This window comes from Elgaria multicarinata, chromosome 3 (genome assembly GCF_023053635.1).
Source record: "Elgaria multicarinata webbii isolate HBS135686 ecotype San Diego chromosome 3, rElgMul1.1.pri, whole genome shotgun sequence".
Lineage (NCBI taxonomy): Eukaryota > Metazoa > Chordata > Lepidosauria > Squamata > Anguidae > Elgaria > Elgaria multicarinata.
Window position 1 is genome coordinate 169,477,289 of NC_086173.1, and position 27,804 is coordinate 169,505,092.

Below are 27,804 nucleotides of genomic sequence, written 5' to 3' on the forward strand. Positions count from 1 at the left end.
TACATAGACTTGAATAACCTTATAACATTTCTAATTTAATATTTTGACATCATCCCATAACATAAAGTGCACCCTCCCCCACCCCGGGATCTATTCCTGTTTCCAAAATCTCATTGTTTCTTCTGGAGGTGGTTTTCCACTCCCCTTAGATAATGCCTATTCTAGGAACTGATTCCAAATTCCCTCAAAATCATTCATTTTTGTTACCCCTCTTCTTACTTTTACATTACATGTCAATTTATCATTTATAGCAATATCCCAAATCTCTTTATACCAATCTTAGACGTGATAATCTCCTTGTACCTTCCAGTTCCTAGATATGATCAGCCTTGCTGCTGTCAGCAAATTCGTTATCAGTTCTTTTGTTTCTTTATTACACTTTAATTCTCCATATAATGATAGCAATGCCACTATTGGTGTCTCTTCAATCTCCATTCCAACAATATCTTTTATCTCTTTAAACACCATTTCCCACAATTTTTGAACAAATTCACATTCCCACCACATATGTAAATACGTTCCTTTTTTTTTTACATCCTCACCAGCAATTTGCTGAGTTTAGCTTGTTCATTTTATTTAATCTCACCGGGGTTAGATACCACCTCCATATAATCTTATAATAATTCTCTTTTATTCCCACTGACATGTTTCTCAACACTCTTTGTCTCCATATTCCCTCCCAACTCTGTTGCCCTATTTGTACCTTCAGATCAGTTTCCCAGACCATCTTGCCCATATTTTCTGACTCCCCCTTCCCAACCAATATTCTATATATTTCACTTGTCAAACCTTTTATCCTTTTATTTTCTCCCTTCTCAACTTCTCTCCTTAAAATCAATTCATCAAATTTCATCATTTCTCTACACTCTCCGTTGTCGTTTAACAATTTCTTCGTCCGCTGTTCTAATTGATAATAATTTAACCACGATAAATTCTTCTCCTTTAGTGCCTCTTCTAATTCTTCTCGAGTGTTCATCCTCCTTAACCAATTTTTTAGCTTCATTATATCCCTCTCTATTAAAAATTTCCCCAATTTATCTTTTAGGTTCCCTGGGAAGTTTCCTAACAATATCACTGGTGTTATTGGGGAAATACTTGGAAGAAAATCCTTTTTATATACACGCCATATTTCCCAGTGATTTTTTAGAAGGGGGTTCTCTATTTCTTTCCCCTATTTTTTATTATATTCTCTAAAAAATATATTTTCCAATTTCCAATCTTTGTCCGTTCCTTTGCTGTCCTCCAACCAACTTAAGTCTCCTACTCCTAACATACTTTCTCCTATATGTCTTAGTCTATTAGCTACATAATATAATTTTATATTTGGGAGTCCTAATCCTCCTTTTTTGTGTGTTAAATACCACCTTTTTTATTTAATCTCCCTTTCTTATCCCCATTACAAAAATTATTTAAAATATTTTGCCAACTTTTTATCTCTTTTTCAGATATTCTTATTGGTAACATTCTAAATACAAAATTTACCTTTGGTAATATCTTCATTTTTACTAAAGCTATTCTTCCAATTTTAGAATATTTATATACCGCTCCCCATTGAAAAATTTCGGAGTGGTGTACAAGGTAAAATGAAAATAAAAACAGAATAAAACAGTTAAAACAAAATTTAAAAGAAGCAAAAACAGAAATCCAAGGCTGCATGTTAAAGAAAGGCTTCTTGGAATAAAGATGTTTTCAGGATTTATTCAATGATTAAATATCATTAATATTTATTATATTTGGAAGGATTTTCCTCTCCAACCAATTTTTTTTTTATCAGTTTGGTTTGTTCCCTGATTTCAGGAAGAATTATTCTTATTATTTCTTGCAGGTGATTGCAGGGACAGCAAGGAGAATGGAACGGAAATTCAAGAGACGTGGGGAATCAAATCTCTTTTTTTGGAAGGGTTAGAATTCTGTGACATTTCATTGATAGAAGAACGATTTCACATGGAAGAAAAAAGATTTCAGTTCTTGGAGGGTGAGAAGCAATTCAGTTGCAACTCAAAAGTTAAGCGACATCAAAGAATTCATACAGGGGAGAAGCCCTATGAATGCCTGGAGTGCGGAAAGAGTTTCAGTCAGAGCAGCAAGCTTAATATACATCAAAGCACTCACAAAGGGGAGAAGCCCTATGAATGCCTGGAGTGTGGGAAGAGCTTCAGTCAGAGCAGCAACCTTAATCAACATCAAAGAGTTCACACAGGTGAGAAGCCCTATCGATGCCTGGAGTGTGGAAAGAGGTTCAGTAAGAGTGGTCAACTTAAGTTGCATCGAATAATTCACACGGGCGAGATGCCCTACAAATGCCTGGAGTGCGGGAAGAGCTTCAGTCAGAGCAACACCCTTAATTACCATCAAAGAATTCACACAGGTGAGAAGCCCTATCGATGCCTGGAGTGCGGAAAGAGCTTCAGTAAGAGCAGCCACCTTAATCGGCATCAAAGAATTCACACAGGCGAGAAGCCCTATGAATGCCTGGAGTGTGGAAAGAGATTCAGTCGGAGCAGCCACCTTAATGAACATCAAAGAATTCACACAGGCGAGAAGCCCTATGAATGCCTGGAGTGTGGAAAGACCTTCAGTCAGAGTAGCCAACTTAATCAACATCAAATAATTCACACAGGCGAGAAGCCCTATGAATGCCTGGAGTGCGGAAAAAGATTCAGTCAGAGCAGCAAACTTAATCAACATCAAAGAATTCACACAGGGGAGAAGCCCTATGAATGCCCGGAGTGCGGAAAGAGATTCAGTCAGAGCAGCAACCTTAATCAACATCAAAGAAATCATACAGGGGAGAAGCCCTATGAATGCCTGGAGTGTGGAAAGACCTTCAGTAAGAGCAGCCACCTTAATCAACATCAAAGAATTCACACAGGCGAGAAGCCCTATGAATGCCTGGAGTGCGGAAAGAGATTCAGTCAGAGCAGCAAACTTAATCAACATCAAAGAAATCATACAGGGGAGAAGCCCTATGAATGCCCGGAGTGCGGAAAGAGATTCAGTCAGAGCAGCAACCTTAATCAACATCAAAGAAATCATTTAGGGGAGAAGCCCTATGAATGCCCGGAGTGTGGAAAGAGATTCAGTCAGAGCAGCAAACTTAATCAACATCAAAGAAATCACACAGGGGAGAAGCCCTATGAATGCCTGGAGTGCGGAAAGAGATTCAGTCGGAGCAGCCACCTTAATGAACATCAAAGAATTCACACAGGCGAGAAGCCCTATGAATGCCTGGAGTGTGGAAAGACCTTCAGTCAGAGTAGCCAACTTAATCAACATCAAATAATTCACACAGGCGAGAAGCCCTATGAATGCCTGGAGTGCGGAAAAAGATTCAGTCAGAGCAGCAAACTTAATCAACATCAAAGAATTCACACAGGGGAGAAGCCCTATGAATGCCCGGAGTGCGGAAAGAGATTCAGTCAGAGCAGCAACCTTAATCAACATCAAAGAAATCATACAGGGGAGAAGCCCTATGAATGCCTGGAGTGTGGAAAGACCTTCAGTAAGAGCAGCCACCTTAATCAACATCAAAGAATTCACACAGGCGAGAAGCCCTATGAATGCCTGGAGTGCGGAAAGAGATTCAGTCAGAGCAGCAAACTTAATCAACATCAAAGAAATCATACAGGGGAGAAGCCCTATGAATGCCCGGAGTGCGGAAAGAGATTCAGTCAGAGCAGCAACCTTAATCAACATCAAAGAAATCATTTAGGGGAGAAGCCCTATGAATGCCCGGAGTGTGGAAAGAGATTCAGTCAGAGCAGCAAACTTAATCAACATCAAAGAAATCACACAGGGGAGAAGCCCTATGAATGCCTGGAGTGCGGAAAGAGATTCAGTCAGAGCAGCAACCTTAATGAACATCAAAGAATTCACACAGGGGAGAAGCCCTATGAATGCCCGGAGTGCAGAAAGAGATTCAGTCAGAGCAGCAACCTTAATCAACATCAAAGAATTCACACAGGGGAGAAGCCCTATAAATGCCTAGAGTGCGGAAAAAGCTTTGCTCTCAGCGCAGCCCTAAAGAGACATCAAAGAATTCACACAAAGGAGAAGCCATAAAACTGCTCAGAGTCTGGAATGCAATTCAGTCACTGATTGCAATATCCCTCTCAAACGATCCAAGCGCTGTGAATGATTTGAATTTGGAAAGCGTTTCAGTTTCACCATGAACCTTAGTAACCAACACAGCATCCACACAGGTGAGAAACCCTATCAGTGCTCAGTTTGTGGAAAGAGTTTCAATCACAGTGTGAATCTTAAAGCACGTCAAAATATCCACACAGGCCTGAAGCCCTAGAAAGCGCAAAGAGCTTTGCTTACAGGACATATCTGGAATCGCATCCTGCAATTCCCACAAGGGAAAAGCCCTACAAGGCCTCAGGGGGTGTAAAGCGATGCTCAGGTTGTCATTTTCTTCAGCAAGCAAGGGCCACGACTCAAAAGCCCCTGGGAAGTGGAAGGTTCAACAGTTAGGCCTAATGGAGTCTTCAGGAGCCATTCAAAGGATGTTGGTTCCAAAACATTTATTTCTATTTCACCCATCACTAAAAGCCCACTACAATTTTGGCAGAAACAAATAAATTTATTTATTTTAGGTACTAAAGCTCCTTGATTACATCAATTACTCTTAGATAAGCAATAGGAGAAAGGTGGTTAGGGAATTCCCAATGTTGGCATGATATTCTGAGACCAACCAACTCCAACGTAGAATTCCCTTGATGGAAGACGATATGTTTGTAAACAAGTGGGTTCACATGGAAGGGATAAAGTCTGAGTGCGTTTTCCTGCAAGTGTTTAGACGAAGTTTCAGGGACTGTGGTTGGTGAGACGGTCATTCTCTGGGATGAGCCCTAACCACAAGCTGTGCGGTGACTCCCAACACTTCACGCCCTGCTGTAGAAGGTCTGACTGGGATTAGAAAGTGACCAGGGCTTAGCAAACTGCATTGCACACAACATCTGAAACCTGAAGTCTTAACTAAAAAGCCTTAACCAGCAGGGTTTTAGGTGTCTTGTGAACAGGCCCAATAAATGTCTTGTCGTTTCGGATGCATGATTGTGGTCCTCATTGAATTGTAGCATCTGAAACAGTCATAAGTGACCCACTCTGGACGGTGTGGGAAACAGACCTTGGAATCCACACAGAGAAAGAAATTTGGAGTGCTTTGCAGAATAAGTTTCCATTTAAAACAATCTCAGTTTAAAATTGGGAAGTAATGGTAAAACTGACCCACAGATGGTAACTCACAGAGAGTGTTGGCAGGGAACCTTCATGCATTTACTGCTTTTTAATTATAGGTTTTAACTTGATTAATGGTTTAATTTGTTTTTAGCTGTGTCTATTGTTTTATATTGTTGGCAGGGAACCTTCATCCATTTGGAAGGAAAGGAACCTGTCATGCAAGCACTGAGTCATTGCTGACTCTTGGAGGGATGCCAGCTTTCGCTGACGTTTTCTTGGCCGGCCTTATAGCGGGGTGGTTTGCCGTTGCCTTCCCCGGCCGTTATTACCTTTCCCCCAGCTAACTGGGTACTCATTTTACCGACCTCGGGAGGATGGAAGGCTGAGTGAACCCAAGCCGGCTGCCTGAAACCAGCTTCCGCTGGGATCGAACTCAGGCCGTGCGGAGAGTTTCAGCTGCAGAAACTGCTGTTTTACCACTCTGCGCCACACGAGGCTCTTCATCCATTTACTGCTTTTAAATTATAGGTTTTAACTTGATTAAGATTTTAATTTGTTTTTAGCTGTGTATATTTATTGTTTTATGTTGTAGGATTTTATCTGTATGCTGCCCTGAGATCACAGTGATGTAGGGTGGGATACAAATGTTATAAATAAATAAATAAACTTGTGGTGGGCATGCCCTAAGGTAAATCGATTTAGAAAATCAGTGTTTTAAGAGATTAGACTTGTTAAATTTATTTATTCCATTTGTATACCACTGCATAGCTCTCTGGGCGCTTCACATAAGATAGTAAAATACTGGAAGAATGGGAAAAGCCTTCATATTGAAAGGTGCTATCTGAGAGTAGTGTTGGAGAATAGGCGGCTATTAGAGTTGGAGGGGCATGATATAAGATTTGGGTGGCATGGATACTTGTGTATGAGAAAGCGAAGGTCAGTGTAGATTTTAATAATCACTTTGTTAGATGTACTATTCTGAATGTATGGCAGAAATATAAATCATGACTATACCAGAAGATCCCAATGTGGGTATCAACACAAGAGGCCTTTTTCAGAAGAGAACTATCGAGTGGACATAAGTGGTTAAAGTATAGAGATGTCTTGGAGACATTCCAAGGAGAGTGTAAATTAAAAACGAGAGAAGAATTGTTAAAAGAGGAACATATGTGCCAATGGTTTTCATATCTACAGATCCAGGACGAATATCTTATTGGTCAAGTGTATAAATTATTAAAGTTGGAGTTTTTGTTGTTTATTCGTTCAGTCGTTTCCGACTCTTCGTGACTTCATGTTCCAGCCCAGGCCAAAGCTTTCTGTCGGCTGTCGCTCCCCCAAGGTCAAGTCTGTCACCTCCAGAGGGAGAAAGAACAAAGGAAGGATTGTATGGTTAGATGGGGAAATAATGTGGTTTATAAGATTCCAATTGAACTATGGAAAAATATGTGGACAAAAAGTTTAAAGTATACATTAAGTGTCAGATTAAAGGAAAATTTTTATAAGATGATGTATAGATGGTATATGTCTCCTTCAAAGTTAGCAAAAATGTACAGTGGATGTCTGGGGGACTGTTGGAAATGTGAAGAACAAGAAAGTATGCTTTATCACATGTGGTGGTCTTGTAAAAGAGCAAAAGCGTACTGGGTTAAAATACATGGATTAATGCAAAAGATTTTAAAGACAAATATAGAAATGAAACCAGAAATGTTTTTGCTTGGACTTATGGACGATCAATTAAAAGCAAAAGGACTGTTAGTTCAACACATGGTGGCAGCGGCAAGACTGCTATATGCCCAATATTGGAAGAAAATGCAAGTACCAACAACGGAAGAATGGCTACTTAAGGTGTTGGAATTGGCGGAGGTGGCGAAATGAACAGCGTGAGTAAATGAAAGAACAGTAGACTCCTACGTAATGGACTGGAAACCTTTTATTGAATATATACAAGAGCTGCAAAAGGATGACTTATTTATTTGTGGGTTTTATATGTAATTTTTGATTATATAAAATTTGCAATTTTGCCTGTGATATATATATACTAGCTTATGGTGATGAAATTCGTTTCTGGTAAATTGGAGATAATTGATGTCTGCCGTCCAGCTTGATGATCGCTTCAAATGATTTATAGCCTTCTGTAACTGTGTTTATTTTAGTAGACGTCTGTGTTGTGTTGCAAAATGTATGGTGTGTATTGTGTTGTTGTTTTCCCCCTTTGCCTTATGTCTCTGTTTTTTGTCCTTGTTTTGTGGCAAATAAATAAAGTATAGATTAAAAATAAGGAAGGTGCTATCTGAGAGCGTAGCTGAGCGGACTTCGTAAGAAATTGACGCAAAATGTAAGGATGGCATAAGGACAATCAAAGACAAGTTTGAAGGGGTACGGATGAAATGTATTGAATTTTCAAATAATGGGCCTGTTCAGACAACACGCTGAGCCATGGTTAGGCGGTTAACCCTTTTGCAGCAAATCTTAGTCAGCGTGTTTAAACCGTGGTTATTCAGCCCACGTGATGAGGAATGGGTCACACGGCCTCCTAAGTCAGGATTCACACAGGACGCTATGCCGTAATTTTTAGCTCAAAGTGCTTAACCGCAGGGGCTTAGCGTGTCATCTAAACATGGTCACGGTAGACCCTGGGTGCAGGCCTGCGTCGGCATCTACCGGGCTCTGGAGTGCTTAGCTCTAAGGAAACGACGCTGCCTTCCAACATGTCTGAAATGATATTTGGGGTGTCAATTGGCGAGCGAGGAATTAGGATTGCAAGCAATAATTTAGGCGTATTAAAGTAGTAAATGACCAATTAATATTTTAAGACCAAGCAGAAATTGAAATGTTAATAAATTTAGATATTGTTCGATCTATGTAGCCAAAAAAGAAAAAAACGTGGAGAGCGTTTCAGTTGTATGAACCCTAAAAAATATCACATAATGCACAATGGTGAGAAGCCCTATCAATCCTCAGAGTGGGGGAAGAGCTTCAGTCAATGCCATACAGCTTAAACCATGTTTATTTAATTTATTTAAAACATTTATATTTTGCCCTATATCATTACGATCTCAGGGCGACGTATCAAGTCATACAAGCAGATGCTAGTTTTTGAGATAATTTCATTTGAACGTATAAAATCAGTCTTCACATTGTTTATGTGTGATGTTTAACCATGATTTAAGTATTTGTGATTATTTCATTAAAAAATTCATCTGTGTAGCTTAAACAGGTGAGAAGTTTTGCATATTTAAATGTGGCAAGTACATAACACCGCGGCAGCCATTTTGATGATGCCATCACACATTCCCCGACCACTGGAATTCTGTAAAACTCACTTTTTTATTAATTAAAAAGCTCTGTTTAACAAGGCAGTTAGGAATGAGATATATATATATATATATATATATATATATATATATATATATATAAAAACCATAATAAAGGCAGAAACAGAGACCTACTTTTCTGAGACACTTATGTCATATATAAACCAAAAAAATTCTCAAAGCTTTTGACCTCACTGGGATAAATCAATCCTGGTCTGGCTCTGGGACTATGCGGCTTTAAAATAGGACTTTACAGTGTGTGTGTGAGTTTTAAAAAGCACACCAATAAAATGACCTCAGCCACCTTTAATTTCAAAATGAAATTGGACTGGAACTTGAAATTGAACACCCTCTCTCACAGATGTTTATAGTTTATGAGTTTATAGTTTGTGTCTTTTGAATAGAGTCCAGGGGATCCTCTGACTTAAATTCCCCCGAACTCCATGAATTTGCTCTCTTAGTTTTTACTAGGGCTGTGCACCACTCCGCTTCGTATCCCGGGGTCCGAAGCGGAGCGGGCTGATCCGCACCTCTGAAGCCCAGTTCTGGAGCGGATCAGGGGAGGTTTGAATCGGGTTCTGAAATGGTTCTGGTAGCAGCACTACTTTTTACAGAGCTGTACCTCTGTTGGAGCTTATGATACTTAGGACTGAGTATTCAATAAATGTTCACGTTTTGAAAAGAAATAATTCCCCAGGAGTACACCCTGATGAAATGTGCTGCACACACCTATGCTCCTCCCTCAATCTAATCCTCCAAAATAATAAACCGCTTTGCCCCTTCCTCAAACTACCTGACAGTTCTAAAAAAAAAAACCCAACCCATCTCTTACCGCCCTTCAATATATCCACACACACACAGAGCTACCTCCTCCGATTCCTGGCTTTCTACTAATCCAGCCTTTCCAACTACCAGCCAATCAGCACTTACTACTATCAAATCCTGGTCCCTGCAGCATAAACACCGTGAGTACCTTTAGAATAATTTCAAGTCCTTTAAAGCAATAGACATTCCTAAACCATTTCAAATACTTACACTACATAATTAGCCACAATGCAGCAAGACCTCACGCCCCACTATTTGCTCCGCACCATGGGAGAATTGACCATTTCTTTCTACTGGCCCCGTTCAGACAACACGCTAAACCACGCTGCTTAACCTCAAAATGGTTAATGGAATCCATTCTGTTAACCACTTTGTGGTTAAACATTGTGGTTTAGTGTGTTGTCTGAACAGGGCCAATCTCTGCTTTCCGTTCTTCAACCAGTTACTGACCCATAAGAGGACCTCCTCAACACTTTTGTCAATGTTGCAACAGTCTTTTCGCATTAAGAAAGCTATAACGACCGGTGTCTTCTGGCAGGGCCTATCCAATGGAATTTTAGTACGCTTTTAGGATGCTCTTAGGAAGTTTTAACAATGTATACTATTTTTTAATTGGTATTTTATGTATTTTATACTTACTGTTGTTCCCCGCCTCGACCCAAACGGAGAGGCGGGTAAGAAATATTATTATTCTTCCTCTTATTCCATGACTGCTAAGTTTGCTGTATCAGGTGTGAGGAGTCAGGGCCATGTTGCACCCAGCTCCAGGGAAAGAGTGGAGGTAATGGTGAGCCAAAATCCATCCTCTGCTTTCCTGAAAGTTTACTTCACCATGAAAGAGGCTTCCATTTTTCTGCCTCATTCCCCCGACAGTTTATGATCCATTAAACAAAAACGGAATGGTGTAAAAGCCAGAATGGAAAGGAACAGGCGGGAACGACCCCTTTATATTTGGGTCCCACCTGTAGCCTCTTTTCCCTTGCAGAGCAGCAGATGGGTGCAAGATGCAAGGGGGTCCCAGGGGGGAAGGGAGGGAAAGGGGGTGGAAAGAGCCCCCAGGGCAGCCAAGGGCAGGGGGTGAGTGGGAAGAGAGAGACCCTCCTGCCCCCAGGGGATTGACCCACTTGGAACCCCTCCAGGAGACCCCCGCCTTGCACCTCCCTTCCAGGATCTCCTAATGATGGGGAGGGGAGGAGGTGCAAGGAGGGGGTCTCCTGGAGGGGGGCCCAAGTGGGTCAGTCATCTTGGGGAGCAAGGGGGCTCTGGCTGTCTCTTCCCACCCCCTGCCCCAAACCTGCACACGTGCCTTTGTCTCCCTCCCTTTTCTGCTCCTTGGATCCCTTTGCAGCTTGCACCTTATGGGGGCAAAGGGGTTCATGCCACAGGATGGGGGGTGGGGAAAGAGGGGAGGACTGTGGGCATGCAATGCTGCTGACATCCCATAATACCCTGCTAGTCTAAATACGATCCCTGGGGAAGGTAATGGCAACCCACCCCAGTCTTCTTGCCGTGAAAACTAAATGGATCAGTACAACCAGAGATATGTCGGTACACCATCGGAAGATGGGACTCCCAGGTCGGAAGATGGTCAAAATGCTACTGGGAAGGAACAGAGGATAAGTTCAACTAACCCCAGACGTGATGACGCAGCTAGCTCAAAGCCGAAAGGACGGCTAGCGGACGACGGTGCTGGTGGTGAACGACGAATCCGATGTTCTAAAGATCAACACACCATAGGAACCTGTAATGTAAGATCTATGAGCCAGGGCAAATTGGATGTGGTTATTGGTGAGATGTCAAGATTAAATATAGATATATTGGGGGTCAGTGAACTGAAATGGACCGGAATGGGCCACTTCACATCAGATCACCACCAGATCTACTACTGTAGACAAGAGGATCACAGAAGAAACGGAGTAGCCTTCATAATTAATAATAAAGTGGCTAAAGCAATGCTTGGATACAATCCAAAAAATGATAGAATGATCTCAATTCGAATTCAGGGTAAGCCATTTAACATCACAGTGATCCAAATATATGCCCCAACCACAGATGCTGAAGAAGCAGAAGTAGATCAGTTCTATGAGGATCTGCAGCACCTACTGGATAATACACCAAAAGGAGATGTTATCTTCGTTACAGGAGACTGGAACACTAAGGTGGGCAGTCAAATGACATCTGGAATTACAGGTAAGCATGGTCTAGGAGAACAAAATGAAGCGGGACATAGGCTGATAGAATTCTGCCAGGACAACTCACTGTGCATAACTAACACTCTCTTCCAACAACCAAAAAGACGGCTTTCTACATGGACTTCACCAGATGGCCGACACCGAAATCAGATTGACTACATCCTTTGCAGCCAAAGGTGGCGGACATCTATACAGACAGTAAAAACAAGACCTGGAGCTGACTGGTAGTTCAGATCACGAACTTCTTATTGCACAATTTAGAATCAAACTAAAGAGAACAGGGAAGACTTACAGATCAGTTAGATATGAGCTCACTAATATTCCTAATGAATATGCAGTGGAAGTGAAGAATAGATTTAAGGGACTAGATTTAGTAGATAGGGTCCCAGAAGAACTATGGACAGAAGTTCGCAACATTGTCCGAGAGGTGGCAACAAAAAACGTCCCAAAGAAAAAGAAAACCAAGAAGGCAAGATGGCTGTCGGCTGAGACACTGGAAGTAGCCCAAGAAAGAAGGAAAGCAAAAGGAAACAGTGATAGGGGGAGATATGCCCAATTAAATGCAAAATTCCAGAGGTTAGCCAGAAGAGATAAGGAATTATTTTTAAACAAGCAATGCGCGGAAGTGGAAGAAGACAATAGAATAGGAAGGACAAGAGACCTCTTCCAGAAAATTAGAAACATCGGAGGTACATTCCAGGCAACAATGGGTATGATCAAAAACAAAGATGGCAAGGACCTAACAGAAACAGAAGAGATCAAGAAAAGGTGGCAAGAATATACGGAAGATCTGTATAAGAAGGATAATAATATCGGGGATAGCTCAGATGGTGTGGTCTGTGAGTTAGAGCCAGACATCCTGAAGAGTGAGGTTGAATGGGCCTTAAGAAGCATTGCTAATAATAAGGCAGCAGGAGAAGACGGTATCCCAGCTGAACTGTTTAAAATATTGCAAGATGATGCTGTCAAGGTGATGCATGCCATATGCCAGCAAATTTGGAAAACACAAGAATGGCCATCAGACTGGAAAAAATCAACTTATATCCCCATACCGAAAAAGGGAAACACTAAAGAATGTTCAAACAATCAGACAGTGGCACTTATTCCACATGCCAGCAAGGTAATGGAGCGAGAATTGTCGGATGTACAAGCTGGGCTTAGAAAAGGCAGAGGAACTAGAGACCAAATTGCCAATATCCGCTGGATAATGGAGAAAGCCAGAGAGTTCCAGAAAAACATCTATTTCTGTTTTATTGACTATTCTAAAGCCTTTGACTGTGTGGATCATAACAAACTGTGGCAAGTTCTTGGTGGTATGGGGATACCAAGTCATCTTGTTTGCCTCCTGAGGAATCTGTATAACGAACAAGTAGCAACGGTAAGAACGGATCACGGAACAACGGACTGGTTTAAGATTGGGAAAGGAGTACGGCGGGGTTGTATACTCTCACCTTATCTATTCAACTTGTATGCAGAACACATCATGCGACGTGCTGGGCTTGACGAATCCAAGGCTGGAGTTAAAATTGCAGGAAGAAACATTAACAATCTCAGATATGCAGATGACACCACTTTGATGGCTGAAAGCGAGAAGGAGCTGAGGAGCCTTATGACAAAGGTGAAAGAAGAAAGTGCAAAAGCTGGGTATAGCACTTGGATCGTTTGACGAGAGGGATACTGCAATCTGTGACTGAATTGCATTCCGGACACAAAGCAGTTTTAGTGCTTCTTGCCTGTGTGAATTCTTTGATGTTTATTAAGGTTGCTGCTCTGACTGAACCTCTTTCCGCACTCCTGGCATTCATAGGGCTTCTCCCCTGTATGATTTCTTTGATGATACTTAAGGCGGCATCTCTAACTGAATCTCTTTCCACACTCCAGGCATTCATAGGGCTTCTCCCCTGTGTGAATTTTTTGATGTTGATTTAGGTACCTGCTCTGACTGAAGCTCTTTCTGCACTCCAGGCATTCATAGGGCTTCTCGCCCGTGTGAATTATTCAATGTGACTTAAGATAACCACTCTGACTGAACCTCTTTCTGCAATCCTGGCATTCATAAGGCTTCTCCCCTCTGTGAGTGCTTTGATGTTTATTAAGTTTGCTTCTATGACTGAAGCTCTTTCCACACTCCAGGCATTCATAGGGCTTCTCCCCTGTGTGAATTCTTTGATGTTGATTAAGGTGGCTGCTCTGACTGAAGCTCTTTCCACACTCCAGGCATTCATAGGGCTTCTCCCCTGTGTGAATTAGTTGATGTTTATTAAGGTTGCGGCTGTGATTGAAGCTCTTTCCACACTCCAGGCATTCATAGGGCTTCTCGCCCATGTGAATTATTCGATGCGACTTAAGATGACAACTCAGACTGAACCTCTTTCCGCAATCCTGGCATTCATAGGGCTTCTCCCCTGTGGGAATACTTTGATTTATATTAAGGTTGGTGCTGTGACTGAAGCTCTTTCCGCACTCTAGGCATTCATAAGGCTTCTCCCCTGTATGAATTATTTGATGTCGCTTAACTTGTGAGCTGCAACTGAAATCCTTCTCACCCCCCAAGCACTGAAATCTTTTTTCATCTGTGTGAAAACGTTCTTCTATTAATGGAATATCACGGACTTCTTCCAAAAAAATAGACTTGATTCCCCACTTCTCTTCAATTTCCATTCCATGTTCCTTGCTCTCTCTGCAATCACCTGCAAGAAATAATAATAATAATAATAATAATAATAATAATAATAATAATAATAATATCTTCCTGAAATTAGGGAACAAACCAAATCGATAAAAAAATATTTGGTTGGAGAGGAAGATCCTTCCAAAGATATTTATATATCCCCCAGTGATCCATAGATCAGAACTAGAGGGGCATTCAGCACTTTCATTTATATAGAATAACTCTTACAAAGGACCTCAAACAATGAACGAACATGAAATACAAAATTTCACAAAATCTGCCATTTTGTTCTACCTGATTATTTAACTGGGAACTGGACAGGGGGAATTGGACCCTCACGGTTCTTTTCAACACCTCAGTTGGTTTGGAAACCCTCCATCATGGCTTCCTCCTAGACTATCTCACTGGGTTGTAGTATTGTTTTTAACAGACCGAGATTTCAAAATGAAGTCTGTCCTGCTGTCTAGTCGTATCTCAAAAAGGCTTATTTTGCTGCCTCCATTGCGTCCTCGAGTAGCCGTCCAGTGGAGCTCTTCCGGGTGGTCCGGGGGCTGCTAACATCCTCCCCAGCAAATGGGGCCCTGGCTCCGTCAAGGACCCGCTGTGACCTTTTTTGCATCACACTTTGAGGACAAGATGGCTTCTCTCCGCAGCGAGCTTGACGTTGTTTTTAGCGCAGCTCCAGTTGAGGTGTCCGATGCCACCATCTGCCCAATTTTGTGGGATCAGTTCCAGTTATTGCAGCCTGATGATGTGGACAAGGTGCTTGCAGCAGTGCGACCGACCACTTGCCCTCTCGATCCCTGTCCCTCCTGGCTTATAAAAGCAAGCCGAGGGGGTCTGACTGGGTGGGTCCAAGGGGTGATAAATGCTTCTCTCCGGGAAGGGGTGGTCCCTGCTGTCCTTAAGGAGGCAGTAGTGCGACCACTCCTGAAGAAGCCTACACTAGATCCGATGGTATTAGGCAACTACCGCCCAGTTGCTAACACTCCTTTTTTAGGGAAGGTACTTGAGAGGGTTGTGGCGGAGCAACTGCAGGCACTCTTGGAGGATACTGATTATCTAGATCCATTCCAGTCTGGGTTCCGATCTAGTTACGGGACTGAATCAGCCTTGGTCGCCCTGATGGATGACCTTTATCGAGAGAGGGACAGGGGGAATGCAACCCTGTTAATCCTGCTCGATCTCTCGGCAGCTTTTGATACCATTGATCATGGTATCCTCCTGGATCGACTCCGTGGGATGGGCATCGGAGGCACTGTTTTACAGTGGTTCCAGTCCTACCTACGGGGTCGTTTTCAAAGAGTAGCATTGGGTGACCAGTTCTCGGCCTCTTGGCATTTGAGCTATGGAGTGCCGCAGGGCACCATCTTGTCCCCAATGTTATTTAACATCTATATGAAGCCGTTGGGAGCGGTTATTAGGGGATTTGGAGCTAAATGCCATCAATACGCTGATGACACGCAGCTCTATCTCCCTGTGACAACTGAATCAGGTGAGGCTGTGCAGGTCCTGGACCAGTGCCTAGACTCAGTAATGGGCTGAATGAGGGCCAATAAACTGAGACTGAGTCCTGGCAAGACGGAAGCCCTGTGGGTGAGTGGTTCCCAAGTCCAGGAGACAGGCTCATTGCCTGTTCTGGATGGGATTGCACTGCCTCTGAACGAACAGGTTTGTAGTTTGGGGGTACTCTTAGACCCATTTCTGTCATTGGAGGCTCAAGTAGCCGCCACGGCTCGGAGTGCCTTTTACCATCTTCAGTTGGTTCGCCAACTATGGCCTCTCCTGGACAGGGATAGCTTGACCACGGTGGTACAGGCATTGGTAACCTAAAGATTGGATTACTGCAACGCGCTCTATGTGGGGCTGCCCTTGAAGCTGCTCCGGAAGCTGGAGCTAGTGCAGAATGCTGCAGCTCGGCTGTTGTCTGGAGCTGCCCCTTTCCAGCATGTAACTCCTCTGCTGAGGGAACTGCACTGGCTGCCTATTCACTACCAGGCCAAGTTTAAGGTTCTTGTACTTGTGTACAAAGCCCTAAACAACTTGGGACCAGGATACCTGCGAGAGCGCCTTCTCCCTTACCAACCTGCCCGGTCACTGAGGTCATCCAAGGGCCTGCTTCTGGTGGTTCCACCTAGATCCATCCTCCGATTGGAATCTACCAGGGGAAGAGCCTTCAGCGTGGTGGCACCCCTCCTGTGGAATTCCCTGCCTCTGGAGGTCAGGCAGGCTCCAACCTTGTACTCCTTTCGGCGCCTCCTGAAAACATCTTTATTCCAAGAAGCCTTTCTCTAACATGCAGCCTTGGATTTCTGTGTGGTTGGTTTTTGCTTCTTTTTAAATTTTGTTTTAACTGTTTTATTCTGTTTTTATTTTCATTTTTACCTTGTACACCGCTCTGAAATTTTCAATGGGGAGCGGTATATAAATATTCTAAATAAATAAATAAATAATAAATAAGACTCATGACTGGAATATAGTCATTGAAAGGGAGGCCTTGTTCAAAGGGAAGAGACCCAACAGGAAAGGAGGATGAGTATTGTTATAGGTAAGGAAGGTCTTCACCTGTAATGAACTCCTGAGAAAGGAAGCCCTGTTGAAAGCAAGTGGGTAAAGATGGAGATAGAAACCAGAATATTACGGTTGGGGCAGTACTGTCCAGATCACCCAGCCAGTCAGAAGACAGGGATGTGTAAGGTACCATGGGTTGGAGGAGCTTGATTCTGGGGATGAGGAGGTTGAAGGAGGAGAGCCTGAGTCCACGGCCTCTACAGCAGGGTGCTCTGGCTTACAAGGAGCCCTGACTGAGCCAGAGGCAGGTACTAGCCAGCTGGAGAATGGGCAGGCAGACAGTCCTGCCAGTATAGTGGCAGAGGAGGTGGCAGAGGGGGACTTAACTGCACCAGCATTTCAGCAGCGCAGAGCTGAGAAGCAGGCAGTGCGCAGGTCTAGGCGTATTGCAGATAAACGCCGAGCGATCAGAGATTATTATTATTATTATTATTATTATTATTATTTATTTATTTATATAGCACCATCAATGTACATGGTGCTGTACAGAGTAAAACAGTAAATAGCAAGGCCCTGCCGCATAGGCTTACATTCTAATAAAATCATAGTAAAACAATAAGGAGGGGAAGAGAATGCCAACAGGCACAGGGTAGGGTAAGCAGGTACAGGGTAGGGTAAAACTAACAGTATAAAGTCCGCACAACATCAAGTTTTAAAAGCTTTAGGAAAAAGAAAAGTTTTTAGTTGAGCTTTAAAAGCTACAATTGAACTTGTAGTTCTCAAATGTTCTGGAAGAGCGTTCCAGGCGTAAGGGGCAGCAGAAGAAAATGGACGAAGCCGAGCAAGGGAAGTAGAGGGCCTTGGGCAGTCGAGAAACATGGCGTAAGAGGAGCGAAGAGCACGAGCGGGGCAATAGTGTGAGATGAGAGAGGAGAGATAGGAAGGAGCTAGACCGTGAAAAGCTTTGAAGGTTAACAGGAGAAGTTTATATTGGATTCTGAAGTGAATTGGAAGCCAATGAAGAGATTTCAGAAGCGGAGTAACATGGTCAGAGCGGCGAGCCAAGAAGATGATCTTTGCGGCAGAGTGGTGAACAGAAACCAACGGACTGATGTGAGAAAAAGGAAGGCCAGAGAGAAGAAGGTTGCAGTAGTCCAACCGTGAAATAACCAGCGCATGAACAAGCGTCTTGGCAGAAGAGACAGACAAAAATGATCGAATCCTGGCAATATTATACAGGAAAAAACGACAAGATTTAGCTACTGCCTCAATATGAGGAATAAAGGAGAGCGAGGAGTCAAATATAAAGCCAAGGCTACGAGCTTCCTTGACCGGAGTAAGCGTAACATCATTGACAGTAAGAGAGAATGAGAGATGAGTAAAAAGGTTTAGGAGGAAAAACGAGCAATTCAGTCTTTGCCATATTGAGTTTCAAACGACGATGAAGCAGCCAAGCTGAGATATCTGAAAGACATGCTGAGATACGATCGTGAACATCAGGAGAAAGTTCCGGAGATGACAGATATAGTTGTGTATCATCGGCGTACAGATGATATTGGAGGCCATGAGATTGAGTAAGCTTGCCCAAGGGCAACATGTATAAGGAAAACAACAACGGGCCAAGCACTGAGCCTTGCGGAACCCCTACTGAAAGGGGGAAGGAGGAAGACGAGCTGCCATTAGCCAACACGCTGAAAGAGCGACCCGCTAGATAGGAGGCAAACCAGTTATAGACAGAGCCACAAAATCCAAGGTCATGAAGGGAATCTAAGAGAAGATCATGATCAACCGTGTCAAAGGCTGCAGTTAGATCAAGGAGAATAAGAACGGAATAATGGCCTTTAGACTTGGCAGCAAGGAGATCACTGGTGATCTTAGTAAGGGCTGTTTCGGTGGAATGCAGAGGGCGGAATCCAGATTGAAAAGGATCCAAAGCAGAGTTACTAGAAAGAAAGTCAAGACAGCGAGAGTAGACCGCACGCTCCAGGATCTTTGAAACAAACGGCAACAAAGAGACAGGTCGGTAGTTAGACAGAGATAGCCTATCAAGAGTAGGTTTCTTGAGAATGGGAGAGACTGTAGCATGTTTAAAAGCAGAAGGAAATGAACCAGAGGACAGAGAAAGATTAATAATATGAAGCAAGGAAGGGAGGATAGCAGGAATAAGATTAATAAAGACGCGAGAAGGAATCGGATCACGAGAACAAGTGGAAGGCTTCGAAGAGCGCAGTATTGTAGACAGTTCATCCGCTGAGACTGAAGGAAATGCAGAGAAATTTGCAGGAGGAACTGACAGATGAGGAACAGGAACTGGAAGAGGAGCAGAGCTGGCCAGATCAGAGCGGATAGTTTGGATTTTAGCATTGAAAAAAGAGGCAAAGTTATTAGCAGACAGAGAGGCGGGGAGAGATGGCGGATTAGGCTTCAGAAGAGAATTGAAGGACGCAAAGAGCCGCTGAGGATGCCTAGCATTTGACTGGATCAGCGTTGAGTAGTACTGCTGTTTGGCCAATGAAATGGCAGAAGAGAAAGAGGAGAGTACAAATTTGTAATGGACAAAGTCCACCCAGTCCCTGGTCTTACGCCAAAGGCGTTCAGCTGCCCGGGAACAAGAGCGAAGGTAGCGGAGGGAAGAGGTGAGCCACGGTTGGGGTTGAGAAGGGCGAACTATCCGAGTTGTAGATGGAGCAAGATTATCAAGAGTTGAAGATAAGGAGGAATTAAAGAAGGAGACAGCTGAGTCCAAGGAGACAGCCGAAAAGACAGAAGGAAGGGAGGAGGCTAGAGACTGGGAAAAAGCCTCATAATTGATAGATTGCAAGTCACGACAAGAGCGAGAAGCGGGACGTGAAGGAGGAGGATTATGAGTAATATTGAAAGAAACTAGGTGATGATCTGACAACAGAAAGTGAGCAGTAGAAAAGTCCAACACAGAGCAATTCTGAGTGAGAACAAGATCCAGACAGTGTCCAAGGGAATGTGTGGGTGCATAAGCTTAAGATCATAAGAGGAAGATAATGAGCAAAATCGTAGAGCTGCAGCATCTTGAGGGTCATCCACATGAATATTGAAATCACCCAAAATAAGAATAGGGCAGTTATCAGAGAGGAAAAAGGACAGCCACGAATCAAAATCAGAGATAAATTTTGAGGATGAGCCTGGGGGGCGGTACAGAACTGCAATCCGCAGTTGCAATGGAGAGAAGAGCCTCACCACATGTACCTCAAAGGAGGAGAAGCAATGTGAAAATGAAATGGAAAGAGGCTGGAACTGGCACAAACTAGATAATAAAAGACCCACACCACCCCCCCGACCCTCTGGGCGACTAGTGTGAGAGAAAGAGAGTCCTCCAAGAGAGAGGGCAGCAGAGATGGCGGTATCATGGGCAGGAAGCCAGGTTTCAGTAAGAGCAAGGAGGTGGAGAGACCTAGAGATAAACAAGTCCTGGATGACAGGGGCCTTAGAAGCAACAGAGCGACAGTTCCATAAGGAACACGAAAAAGGCAGCTGAGAAGAGGGGAGGCACCGAATAGGAACTAAGTTAGGAGAGACGAGATTGGAACGAGCCATAAGGAACAGATATGAGGAGAAAAGAATTGAGAGGAGACAATGAGAAGATCGTGTCCTGAGTCAGAAAGTGGCAGCGACCACTGGGGTTTTTCCTCCGGAGTAGAAGTTCCGCTTGACCGGCTTCGCGCCCACGGCAGAGAGCCACAGGCCGAGAGCCCTTGTGCTCTCGCGCCGAAGGCTCGCGCCTCCAGCAGACTGGAGGCTGAAGTACCTGAAAAAGAGGGGAGGAGCAGATGCTGAAATTCAAACAGACCAATCCCTGTTAGTCAATGTTGCTCAATGGCTTCTGAGGAGAGCTAAGTTGCTGCTGTTCTTCAAGCTGCAAACTGCAGCAGACTGGAGGCAGAAGTACCTGAAAAAGGGGAGGAGCAGATGCTGAAATTCAAACAGACCAATCCCTGTTAGTCAATGTTGCTCAACGGCTTCTCAGGAGAGCTAAGTTGCTGCTGTTCTTCAAGCTGCAAACTGCAGCAGACTGGAGGCAGAAGTACCTGAAAAAGGGGAGGAGCAGATGCTGAAATTCAAACAGACCAATCCCTGTTAGTCAATGTTGCTCAATGGCTTCTCAGGAGAGCTAAGTTGCTGCTGTTCTTCAAGCTGCAAACTGCAGCAGACTGGAGGCAGAAGTACCTGAAAAAGGGGAGGAGCAGATGCTGAAATTCAAACAGACCAATCCCTGTTAGTCAATGTTGCTCAATGGCTTCTCAGGAGAGCTAAGTTGCTGCTGTTCTTCAAGCTGCAAACTGCAGCAGACTGGAGGCAGAAGTACCTGAAAAAGGGGAGGAGCAGATGCTGCAATTCAAACAGACCAATCCCTGTTAGTAAATGTTGCTCAATGGCTTCTCAGGAGAGCTAAGTTGCTGCTGTTCTTCAAGCTGCAAACTGCAGCAGACTGGAGGCAGAAGTACCTGAAAAAGGGGAGGAGCAGATGCTGAAATTCAAACAGACCAATCCCTGTTAGTCAATGTTGCTCAATGGCTTCTCAGGAGAGCTAAGTTGCTGCTGTTCTTCAAGCTGCAAACTGCAGCAGACTGGAGGCAGAAGTACCTGAAAAAGGGGAGGAGCAGATGCTGCAATTCAAACAGACCAATCCCTGTTAGTCAATGTTGCTCAATGGCTTCTCAGGAGAGCTAAGTTGCTGCTGTTCTTCAAGCTGCAAACTGCAGCAGACTGGAGGCAGAAGTACCTGAAAAGGGGGAGGAGCAGATGCTGTGAACAATTAGACTGGTATTTAGGTAGCAACGTTTGCCAGCATACTTTGTACATTGATGGTGCTATATAAATAATAATAATAATAGTAATAATAATAATAATAATAATCTGAGCACTCCGACGATAAGCCTTGACCTGACGCTCTGAGACTTGTCTTGCCGTGATCCCTGCCGTGATTCTTTGACCCGGACTGTTTCCTCGACGACATGAACTCTGTTATGCTTCTGGACTTTCGGACCACTTTACGGACTTTGCCTTGTGTGTAAGCCCACGTCCTGCTGGGACTAGACCTTGTGTTTAAACTGATTCTTGCTTTCCCTTTTGCTGCATGAAGCTATTTTTGTTTAAAACCAAACTATTTTAGAGTGCTTCTGTTTTATGAATGTGTTTGCTGCTGCCAGCAAAAGCTCTTTTGGTTTTGATCAAATGAAGGTGGAAGGAAGCTGCTGGGAACAAGAAGAATCAGTCTGCTACTGGACCATATTCCCTGCTTTTAAACCTTGCTCTGAATTCATATTAATAAGGCAATTGCAGATCAGATGCCAAGAGCAGAGGTCTGGGCCACTCCTCAGAGATGGGAAGCCCCAACTGGAGGGACATCCTGCTCTTTTCAAAGTCAAAAAAAGCATCCTCATCTCAGAGAGGCTGTAAGAAGACTAACAGGAAAGGGTTGGAGAGGATGTGAGTGTTTTACCTACACTTTTGCTTGCATCACCTGGTGAGCTTTCTCTGAACTAGAGCATCCCAAGATCAAGGCCCAGGCACTCCTGTCCTCAATGACATTTGTATTATGCACTGACACAAAGAAAGAAGAGCTGAAATTCCATCTTCTAGGGCCTGTCAAGAAGGCAAAGAGGGAGATTGACTCAGAGGAATCCCATTCCTTACCCAGAGAGGCCAGGATCCCACGATTCTCCTCCATGACTTCCTTGTGCAGAGTCCTTTGGCCTGCATCCAGCAGAGCCCACTCCTCCTCCGAGAAATGCACGGCCACCTCCTCAAAGGTCACCGGACCCTGAAAGAAGAAGAAAAGATGTTCTATTTACGCGTTATGTAGCAATCCATGAAGGCAAGGATGGTGAGGTCCTCCTTTTGAATGCCAGAGCTTCACGAGGGACATTCAAGGCCTTCCCAGCAGCCATCTTAGAGCGGAGCAAAGGCTAAAGGGGCAGGTTCTTCCAGGAAACAGAGGCCCCTAGGTGTCTCCTACCTGCCCAGGCTGCGCAGAAACCTCTTCCACTCCACGACAAAGCAAAGGAGGCCTCGACGGATCCCCCAGGATCTGTTCATTCTCTCTGTAGGTCTTTCCGCTCCCTGTGAGGAAGGCAAAGAAGGTATGTTGTCATTCTTAAGCAGTTTCATTGTCATTGTTTTACTGCTATCAATGTTCGTCCCCATTACTAAACAATATTTCCTTTTTAATTTTTTTTAATAATTACAATAATCTCAACACATCAACTCATTAACCTACAATAATAATGATAAAGAACAAAGAAAAAAAACCCTACTTAATACAATAATCTAATAATAATAATAATAATAATAATAATAATAATAATAATAACCATAATAAAAATGATAATAATACAAGGTGCAACCCACCCCCTGGGGCCATTATTCTCCACTCCAAAATTGTTACACATCTTGTGACGGTTTACACCCTTTCCCTTTCCCTAATACAAATTTAACAAATGGTTTCCAAATCTCCTCAAAATCATTCCGCTTTAATATTCCTTTCTTAACTTTCATACACCCCGTTAGCCTATCATTACTAGCAATATCCCGGACTTCTTTATACCATTCTTCTATTTTATATTCTCTTTGTTCTTTCCAATTCCTAACAATTATCAGTCTAGCTGCTGTTAGTAAATTACTCATTAAGGCTGGGTTAGCCTAATCACAGCTGTATGTAATGTAGATAAGAACTGTGTAGATGTGTATATAGTTTCTCACTTTTGTAAAATGGAACTGAACTGAACAGGACTGCACAGAAGCCTGAAGTGAATAAACTAGCTCTGCTAAGTAAGATTTGCATGATGTGCATTTGTTTCTGAGCACGGACAGAATCCCAGAGAGAAACGTTCTGGTAAACCCAACACCTATTTCTACCTTCCATCCCATTATTTCATTTATTTCTTTAAAGACCATTTGCCAAAACTTCTGAATATTTTTACAATCCCACCACATAAAAAAATACGTACCTATTTCCTGACAACCTCTCCAACAATTTACTGAATATTTCTTATCTATCTGGTGTAATCTTACTGGTGTTAAATACCACCTCCATACTAACAGGAAACCTTTTGACTATCCAGGGAAGAGGAGTCTTCTCCCACCCCACAAAATCAGGCTGGAGGAGAACATCCAAGCAGCTCATGCACCTCAGGTGTAATTGTGGGAGGGAGGCCATGGGGAAATATGTGAATCCTTACCCAGTGAGGAGGGTCCTCCGTCACCCTCTTCCAAGATCCCTCTGTCCAGCAGAGCCTCCTCTGCCTCAGGGAAATCTGTGGGCGCCTTGGACAACTTCCCCTGCAGCTGGAACAGAAGGAAGGATCCCAGAGAGGGAAGGAGAGAAATGGGCCAGGTCAAAGCCAAGGGCAGCATTTCCCAATTAGTTTGAATTTTAGCCCTCATTCTAAAGATGATCAATAGTCCAAGTCACGGAACGTATTAATTCATTTCTTTATCTAAGGATGTGTCCTCTGGGGCTAAGAGTTCCACCATGGCATAAGCAAAGCTCTTGAACAACCTCTGAAAACCAACCAGGAGGAAAGACAGAACCTCCCAGGCATTCCCTGATATCCAGCATCTTCCGCTGTGAACACACTCTGCCACCCGTTGAAGAAGGATCCCCTCCTTCCCCAGAACTTCACAAACCCATTCATAGGCTGTAGCCATCCAGACAAATAGCCATTCACAGCCTTCTCGTCCAGGAATTTGTCTAGCCCCCGTTTTGAACCATCCAAATTGGTGGCCATCACTACATACTCGGGTAAGGAATTGCGTATTTTAACTATGCGTTGCTAGTTTAACTATCCTCCGAAGGGGGCCTCCTCTTCAAATTAGGAACAATCATTTTTGAGGCCTGGAGGTGCATTGGAAATTGGGGCACCCCTTCCTTAGAGGACATGCAAAAACAAGCTGAGATAAGTAATAAGAACCCAAGCCGTGTTAGTTATCAGGATGAAATACTCTCACCTGCTCTTTGTCCTCTGCCTGGCTCAGAAGGAAGCCTTCTGCCAGGGCCACCGCCTGGGGACTGGTTTCCGCTCCACATTCTCTGACCCAGCTCTCCATCTCCGGGGGCAGGACGGCCAGGAACTGCTCCAGGACCACCAAGTCCAGCATCTGAGCTTTCGTGTTCCTTTCTGGCTTCAGCCACTGACAGCAAAGGTGGTGGAGTTGGCTGAAAACCTCTCGGGGCCCATCTGTGTCCAGGTAGCAGAAGGCCCTGAAATGCTGTCGCTCTACATCTGAGCTGGTGTTGCTCCCAGGCTGGTTCTCCTGCACTCTTCTTTCCCAGGGCTCTGCACTGCTCCCTACCTGGATGTTGAAGGAGACGTTTCCTGCTTCAGGGCCAGCAAAGTTCTGCTCTTCCATCTTTACTCTCTTCTCCGTCTCTGCTCCCACCTGGACTCAAAAGGTCTCCTTGCTTTCCTTCTGGTTTCTCTCTTGAGGCAAGGAGTGTCCTGTAGGGGGAAAAATAAAGAGCTTAATTAACTTAAAAGTCAGTACCTGTCTCAAATGGATCTCTACAACCCACTCTGAGGATGTAAACAGCCGGCTCACGTTATAAGCAAAAGCGCACCAGGTTGATTTCAAGGGCATTGAGACTGAAGGAGACAATGGGGACCCTGGTGCTCCTTAGCTAGATTTAAAACAGGGAGAGGAAACAAAATGTGTACATGGCACCAGAACAGCCTTTGGCCCACAGGTGAGATGTTCCTCCCCCCCACCCAGGACCTTTCCGCTTCTGTCCCTGCCAGACACCCCCCTTCTCCCCCCACTTTCTCTAGCCAGGTTTTGTCTTTGAGTTTCCTGCAAGTCGAGATCTTCAGTCGAGATCTTCTCACACCCTACAAACATCAGGGAATGTCTAGAGAAAAGGGAGTCATCCACACACACCCCAGCCCTCCCTTCCAGGATCCCCTAATGATGGGGAGGGAGGGAGGTGCAAGGAGGGGGTCTCCAAGTGGGTCATCGCTGTTGTGATGAAGAGGGAATTTCAGCAGGTGTAATTTGTATACATGGAAAACCTGGTGAAATTCCCTCTTCATCACAACAGTTAAAGCTGCAGGAGCCCTGCCCTCTTTTAAATCTGATCACTCTAGTATAGCTCCTGCAGCTTTAATTGTTGTGAGGAAGAAGGAATTTCACCAGGTGCTGCATGCATACAAATGACACCTGCTGAAATTCCCTATGCAACTGTTAAAGCTGCAGGAGCCCTGCTCTCTTTTAAATCTGGTCCCTCTCGTATAGCTTCTGCAGCTTTAACTGTTGTGATAAAGAAGGGATTTCACCAGGTGCTTCATGCATACAAATCGACACCTGCTGAAATTCCCTCTTCGTCACAACAGTTAAAGCTGCAGGAGCCCTGTCCTCCTTTCCATAGGGTCACCCTACATTAAACAAAACCGGGACAGAAGTGAAGTGATGGATTGTATTGACAGAAGTGGCAAAGAGGGAGGAAGGAAGGAGAATATATGGGGGCGAAGGGGTTCATGCCACAGGATAGGTGGTGCGGGGTGGTGAAAGAGGGGCTGCCCCAGAGGCAGAGGACTGTGGGCGTGCAATGCTGCTGACATCCCATAATACCCCGCCAGGCTCCCCCGCCTAGCATTTGGAAGAATCCTCTGCAGCTCTTTGGTGTTGCCACCATCTAAGGGTTAAAGAGAGCGAGTGTGCTGGGTCCTAGAGAGGCCAGTAAACAGCCAAGGCTGTTTGAATGCACTCACTTCCGTCTTCCCTCCCACCCTTGGGAAAGCAGCCTGGGAGGTTTGCAGGGTGTTTGCAGCCTCAGCCTCTCTTCCTCTGCAGAGGAGCAGGTGGGTGCAAGATGCAAGGGGGTCCCAGGGGGTGGAGGAGAAGGAAAAGGGGGTGGAAGGAGACCCACCCAGGACAGGAGCAGAACAGGGGAGGGAGGGAGGTTTGGGGCAGGGAGTTGGAGGGTGGGAAGAGGGAGCCAGAGTCCTCCTGCCCCCAAGATGACTGACCCACTTGGGCCCCCCTCCAGGAGACCCCCTCCTTGCACCTCCTTCCCTCCCCATCATTAGGGGATCCTGGAAGGGAGGGCTGGGGGGGTGCGGATCTCTCCCTTTTCTCGGGACATTCTCTGATGTTTGCAGGATGTGAGACGATCTCGACTGAATTAACACTTGCAGGAAACTCAAAGACAAATCCTGGCTAGAGAAAGTGGGGGGAGAAGGGGGGTGTCTGGCAGGGACAGAAGCTGAAAGGTCCTGGGTGGGGGGGAGGAACATCCCACCTGTGGGCCAAAGGCTGTTCTGGTGCCATGTGCACATTTTGTTTCCTCTCCCTGTTTTAAATCTAGCTAAGGAGCACCAGGGTCCCCATTGTCTCCTTCAGTCTCAATGCCTTTGAAATCAACCAGGTGCGCTTTTACTTATAAAGTGAACTGGCTGTTTACATCCTCAGAATGGGTGGAAATCACTGTTAGCTTCGATCCCAATTTGGGTTCAAGTGCTGAGAACAGAGAGGGCTTGGAAGGAAGCCATGGAACGGATGGGGAGAGAAATCCTGGTTCAGAAGCAGACCTGTTTATTCACTGTTTTCTTGCTCATGTATCAAAATAAACTTCCAATAAAGTGGGATCACCCCTTTCTCTAACTTTATTGCCTTTACTTTAAGGGGATTGGGTAGCTCTTTTGCTTATCTGTCAAAATAAACTTCCAATCATATTAAACTTTTAAGAAACTTGCGTCCGCTCTGGTTATCTTCCATTAGGGCAGAGTCAGAATCTGAATTTCAATCAGGAGTCTGATTTCTGAGGGATTGGGGTTGTAGAGATCTATTTGAGACAGGTACTGTGTTTTAAGTTAATTAAGCTCTTTATTTTGATTCCTACAGCACAGTCCTTGCCTCAGGAGAGATACTAGAAGCAAAGCAAAGAGACCTTTTGAGTGCTGCTGGGAGCAGAGATGGAGAAGAGAGTGAAGATGGAAGAGCAGAACTTTGCTGGCCGTCAAGCAGAAAATGTCTCCTGCAACATCCAGGGAGGGAGCAGTGCAGAGCCCTGGGAAAGAAAAGTGCAGGAGAACCAGCCTGGGAGTAACACCAGCTCAGACGTGAAGCTCCAGCACTT

At 44.3% G+C, this 27,804-nt stretch overlaps 5 protein-coding genes and 2 pseudogenes across 4 annotated transcripts in view; 4 read left to right on the plus strand and 3 right to left on the minus strand.

Annotated features, from left to right (window-relative positions):
• Positions 1 to 27,804, plus strand: part of LOC134396268 (uncharacterized) — an 853,762-nt gene that overhangs the window by 368,340 nt on the left and 457,618 nt on the right. The gene's annotated exons all lie outside the window — the stretch shown is intronic.
• Positions 1 to 27,804, plus strand: part of LOC134396322 (zinc finger protein 420-like) — a 412,724-nt gene that overhangs the window by 344,306 nt on the left and 40,614 nt on the right.
• Positions 1 to 27,804, plus strand: part of LOC134396318 (zinc finger protein 345-like) — a 334,491-nt gene that overhangs the window by 299,882 nt on the left and 6,805 nt on the right. The window lies entirely within an intron of this gene.
• The window catches only part of LOC134396306 (zinc finger protein 420-like), a 140,401-nt gene that overhangs the window by 44,608 nt on the left and 67,989 nt on the right, over positions 1 to 27,804 (minus strand). The gene's annotated exons all lie outside the window — the stretch shown is intronic.
• Positions 1 to 27,804, minus strand: part of LOC134396365 (zinc finger protein ZFP2-like) — a 100,918-nt pseudogene that overhangs the window by 16,993 nt on the left and 56,121 nt on the right.
• On the plus strand, positions 1,893 to 4,085 carry LOC134396344 (zinc finger protein 850-like). Its single transcript, XM_063122811.1, has one exon. The coding sequence runs from the start codon at positions 1,945 to 1,947 to the stop codon at positions 4,060 to 4,062; it is 2,118 nt and encodes a 705-aa protein (XP_062978881.1). The 5' UTR covers positions 1,893 to 1,944; the 3' UTR covers positions 4,063 to 4,085.
• On the minus strand, positions 13,193 to 22,604 carry LOC134396443 (zinc finger protein 239-like; annotated as a pseudogene).

Excerpts from the sequence above, each read along its gene's own strand:
- LOC134396344 (XM_063122811.1), top strand. The coding sequence starts at position 1,945 with ATGGAAGAAAAAAGATTTCAGTTCTTGGAGGGTGAGAAGCAATTCAGT.